At 40.8% G+C, this 5,788-nt stretch overlaps 1 protein-coding gene across 1 annotated transcript; it reads left to right on the top strand.

Annotated features, from left to right (window-relative positions):
• The first annotated feature begins 487 nt into the window (after positions 1 to 487).
• Positions 488 to 3,007, top strand: LOC144806631 (uncharacterized). Its single transcript, XM_078672951.1, has 2 exons — positions 488 to 504; positions 1,013 to 3,007. The coding sequence occupies exons 1-2, from the start codon at positions 488 to 490 to the stop codon at positions 2,061 to 2,063; spliced, it is 1,068 nt and encodes a 355-aa protein (XP_078529077.1). The 3' UTR covers positions 2,064 to 3,007.
• The last annotated feature ends 2,781 nt before the right edge of the window (positions 3,008 to 5,788 follow it).

Raw genomic sequence — 5,788 nt, 5'->3', positions numbered from 1 at the left:
GATTACACACAATATCTTTTAGAGATAAATGCTGAACATTATCTAAACAAGCCCGACTCTAAAATCGGGTTCACTCTTACCGTGGCATATAAGCAAGAGAAAACTAAATGTAGAGATATTAACTCTAGGAATACACCTTTTAAAAACACGGGCTGTTAGAACAATTTCAGTGTTCAAACCTGCCTCAATCAAAGCAAAATAACCCAAGTTGGGGAAAAAGTTACCTGTGCCAAAAAAGATTAAACCATAAATCTCATCTCACTGAATTTGAGAGAATGCACACTGGGAAAATCCTCTCTCAGTGCTCTGAATGCCAAAAAAGTTTCAGCAGTAAATCTTATCTCACTGAGCATATGAGAATCCACACTGGGGAAAAACCTTATCAGTGCTCTGAATGCCAGAAAAGGTTTTGTAACAAACAAAGTCTTTCTCGACATGTATTAACCCACTCTATAGAAAAACCTTACCAGTGCTCTGAATGCCAGAAATGTTTCAGTTTAAAAAGTAGGCTCACACATCACATACGAATCCACACTGGGGAAAAACCTTATCAGTGCTCTGAATGCCAGAAAAGGTTTAGTTTCAAACCGCAACTTTATCGACATGCATTAACCCACTCTGTGGAAAACCCCTTTCAGTGCTCTGAATACCAAAAAAGTTTCAGCAGTAAATCTTATCTCACTGAACATATAAGAATCCACACTGGGGACAAACCTTATCAGTGCTCTGAATGCCAGGAAAGGTTTTATAACAAACATAGTCTTTCTCGACATGTAATAACCCACTCTGGCGAAAAACCTTACCAGTGCTCTGAATGCCAGAAAAGGTTTAGTTTCAAAGGGAGTCTAAATCGACATGTATTAACCCACTCTGTGGAAAAACCTTACCAGTGCTCTGAATGCCAGAAATATTTCAGTGAAAAAAGAGACCTTACTGTACATACAAGGACCCACACTGGGGAAAAACCTTATCAGTGCTCTGAATGCCAGAAAAGGTTTTGTAAAAAACAAAGTCTTTCTCAACATGTATTAACCCACACTGGGGAAAAACTTTACCAGTGCTCTGAATGCCACAAATATTTCAGTACAAAAAACAATCTCATTCATCATATAAGAACCCACACTGGGGAAAAACCTTATCATTGCACGGATTGCCAGAAATGTTTCATTAGCCAAACCCAGCTTACTCTGCATAGAAGAACCCACACTGGAGAGAAACCTTATCAGTGCCCGGAATGCCAGAAATGTTTCATTGACAAAAACAGTCTCACTCATCATATAAGAACCCACACTAGGGAGAAACCTTTTCAGTGCTCTGAATGCCAGAAATGTTTCAGTGTAAAAATCAGACTCACTGAACATACAAGAATCCACACTGGGGAAAAACCATATCAGTGCTCTGAATGCCAGAAAAGGTTTTGTAAAAAACAAAGTCTTTCTAATCATGCAGTGACCCATTCTGTGGAACAACCTTATCAGTGCTCTGAATGCCAGAAATGTTTCACTGAAAAACGCAATCTCACGGTGCATATAAGAACCCACACTGGGGAAAAACCTTATCAGTGCTCTGAATGCCAGAAATGTTTCAGTTTAAAAAGTAGACTCACACGGCACATAAGAATCCACACTGGGGAAAACCCTTATCAGTGCTCTGAATGCCCAAAACATTTCAACAGTATATCACTTCTAACTGCACATGTGAGATTCCACACTGGAGAAAAACCTTATCAGTGCTCTGAATGCCAGAAAAGGTTTTGTAACCAACAAAGTCTTTCTCAACATTCAATAACCCATTCTGTGGAACTTCCTTATCAGTGCTCTGAATGCCAGAAATGTTTCAGTAAAAAAAGTAGTCTCACACGACACATAAGAACCCACACTGGGGAAAAACCTTATCAGTGCATTGAATGCCACAAATGTTTCAGTGAAAAAATCAATCTCACTCACCATATAAGAACCCACACTGGGGAAAAACCTTATCAGTGCTCTGAATGCCAGAAATGTTTCAGTGAAAAAAGACATCTCACGCTGCATATAAAAACCCACACTGGGGAAAAACCTTAGCAGTGCTCTGAATGCCCAAAACATTTCAACCGTAAATCACTTCTAACTGCACATGTGAGATTCCACACTGGGGAAAAAACCTTATCAGTGCTCTGAATGCCAGAAATGTTTCAGTGACAAAAGAAGTCTTTCTCAACATACAATAACCCACACTGGGGAAAAACCTTATCCATGCTCTGAATGTCAGAAATGTTTCAAAAACAAACTCAGTCTCACTCGGCATATAGGAACCCATATTGGGGAAAAACCTTATCAATGCTCTGAATGCCCAAAAGATTTCAAACTTAAATCACTTCTAACTGCACATGTGAGATTCCACACTGGGGAAAAACCTTATCAGTGCCCTGAATGCCAGAAATGTTTCAGTGAAAAAAGAATACTCACTACACATACAAGAACCCACATTGGGGAAAAACCTTATTGCATTGAAAGCCACAAATGTTTCAGTGAAAAAATCAATCTCACTCACCATATAAGAACCCACACTGGGGAAAAACCTTATCAGTGCTCTGAATGCCAAAAATCTTTCAGCCGTAAATCTGATCTCACTGCACATTTGAGAATCCACACTGGGGGAAAAAGATCAGTGCTCTAAATGTCAGAGAAGATTCAGAGGTAGTGATGGTTACATGCACCATAAGAAAACACCCCATCAAAAATACTTCAGTGCTCCAAGTGCCAGAAAAGCATCCATTTTAAATGCAATCTCACCTACATGAGAAGGCGCACACAGGGAAAAAACATTACCTATGCTGTGAATGCCAGAAATTCCTATTTTTTGATAGGCACAGCCTCACTAACCATAATCCACTCCATACTGATGAAAACCTTATGAGTGCTCTGAAAGCCAGAAAAGCTGCAGAGAAAAACGTTATCTCACCTTGAGAAACTCCACACTGAAGAAAATCCTTATGCTGTAAAAGCTTGAATCTGAAAGACAGAGTTATGCTTCACGAGAGATCCCACTCTGGGGAAAAACCTTTTGAGTGCTCAAAATGCAAGCAAAGTTTTGGTCACAAATTACGACTCACTTGTCATGAGCAAACTCACACGGGAGAAAAAAGCCTTATGTGTGTTCTGAATGTCAGATAAGGTTTAATCAAAAATCAATGTCACTTCACATGAGAGAATTCACACTGGACTAAAGCCTTATACAGGAGGGGAAAACCAGAAACGTTATACTCAGAAAGGAGATCTCACAAAACAATAGAAATGCACCAGCACCAGGTAAAAAGTAAGGCGTATCTTGAGTTGCAGAAAAGCTTCTAACAACCTGACTTTACATGAGAGAGCACATATTGTAGTTGCAATAGGATTAATCAAGAAATTCTTGCAGGATAACTTAGGCTGCCCGCATGCAACCTCCAAAGAAATTTCATGCCTTGAAAATGTTTTAATTGCAACAAAATCCACAATTTGAGTATCTTAAAGTTACAAAACTCTCAAGGTCTTTACTTGACACAGGGAAGTGTTAGTACTTGCAAACATCAACTAATTAACAAAAAATTCACTATATTAATGTCTTAAATTTTCTCCACCCAAAAGGTTTCTACTCACACTTGTTTCTTAACATATGACTGAAATCTAGATTTTCATGCTAAGATTAGGCCTAGCCGGTATTCCTCAATGAAGAACTCGGCAAAGTGTCAAAAAAACTCAACCGCTCAACGCGGAGTTCTGCGAGCAGCAGAGTGCGTTAGGGTCAATTTTAACCGCTTTTTCAGTGAGTAGCACACTACTCCAGGATCCCAAAATGATTAGTGGTGAATTACTGTAGGGAAATATAAAATGTATTTGAGAGCTGGACATGTTGTTCTGTTAGTTGGGTTGAAAAAGAGACTGGAGGGATAGAAGAGGGAAGATTTTGCATTTATATAGCGCTTGCTACCCCTGATGAAGTGTTGAAGAGCTTTTCAGCGAGTAGCATGCTACTCCGGAACCCAAAAAGATGAATAGATAGATCAATTATTGTGGTAGGTTGTTTTATTATATAAATACAACTGTACGAAAATTCATAAAATTCTCTTGTAAAGTTGTATCCAAGTGGCATTTATAGTCTCTGATAATAATGTATACAAAGTTGGCTTGCCAGCAAGACTGATGCCCCGTAATGTTGATGCAAAGTCATCTGTGCTGGAGTATCCTAGACTCTTGTTGAATTGTATCATCCACCTTGTAGGTGCTGCTATTTGTATCAGGTCCACATTGTAGGCAGACACAAACGCCGAAATTGTGCACTATTTATATTAAGCATAATGTAGGTGAGCAGATGACAGTAACCACTGTACAAGCTGCATTAGGTGCTTAGAAGTAGAGTGACATAAAGGGTAATAAACACTCCACTAACTCTGTCACTCGCTTAGTACAGACGAACGCCAAAGCTTCGTACATGATGAAGCATCAGAGTGCACCCTCTTTCTGCGTCCCATGGGCATTTTGGCATTTGTTCTACAGAAGAGGCTGCAGACACTTACATAGCCCTTTATGTAGTGTGGATCACGTAGGAGAGATTCTAAGCGGGCATGCTTTCCTTTGTAGTGGGCATGGCCACATTCAAATGTGGGAAAACCTTTTGTGTTACGACTGCACTGTATTATTGACATGGGCGAAAGGGCAAACAAGCAGTTAGGAGGCGCACTGATTGTATACCCCCACCTGACAGGATGGTGACAGACCCAAACCACCTGCAGGGGAAACGTGCCACCTCGCTTAATAGCTGCCAGACGCTTTACTTTGTAAGCAGAATGGTGGTTTACAACTGTACCTACGTTGGGACACCACATGCTTTTTACAGCATAATCTGGTGTACTCCCCCTGTGTGACATGACAGCACCCACTGAAGACTGCACCGTTGTGTAGTCTAGGACAGTGCACCTTCCCTGTAATTCTGAACTGGGCCTTTAAATACGGTACTATTTTGTGTGTCTATTTAATTCAGGTACTAGAATGTGGTACTACTTGTATACTAAGGTACATAATGAGATTACGTAGATTACACCTCTGCGTGCCTAATGCTGCCATTTGCATTTCAAGACCAGTGATTAATGGGGCTTTATGAAGTTCAACGCCATTGGGTGTTCCCGAGCTGTCTGATACTTGCATATGGAAAAGATGGGCCATTTGGAACCTAAAGATAGATAAACATATTCATAGGTCACGATTTAAGTCTGCATCTAATATAAAACTGTAAATTAGGAGAGATGATAAGTGAGATGTTAAAAGGCAGCCGCTTATCGAGCTGCATTTATAAGTAGGCCTCCCTATATTATGAGATCTATTCCTGCTTCAGTCCTTAATTGCAATGAATACTTTAATACCCAGGCATGAAGTCATTGTCGAGCTGTTTAAATATCCACCTGTCTCCCCACCTCTTCCCCAATGCATCCTTAACCAGTGGCCTAGCCAGTGTGCCCTGGGCCCCAAGGCAGGAAAGGAAATGTGACCACTGCCCTCTGTTTGGACTGTGGAAAACAGCAATAATCATTGTTCTGTGGGCAGCTCAGGCCTTTGTTTGAACTGTGATAAACAGCAGTTATCAGGGTTCAGTGGGCCTTTAAGGCGTCTGGGACCTGGTGCCACTGCACCTGCTGCCCCAATAGGAAGCTAAGCCCCTGCCCTTAACAGCTTCTATTCTAGCCCCACTGGTGAACTGAACCAGCCAAGTACTGATCTGGCCATATCTGCTTGCATGCAGCCGCCTCTTCGACTGAAGGGATTTAAGTCGC

The sequence above is a fragment of the Lissotriton helveticus genome, assembly GCF_964261635.1.
Source record: "Lissotriton helveticus chromosome 1_1 unlocalized genomic scaffold, aLisHel1.1 SUPER_1_unloc_91, whole genome shotgun sequence".
In the NCBI taxonomy this organism is placed as follows: Eukaryota; Metazoa; Chordata; class Amphibia; order Caudata; family Salamandridae; genus Lissotriton; species Lissotriton helveticus.
Note: the sequence above shows the minus strand (reverse complement) of the source record. Positions and strands in the feature narration are given on the sequence as shown.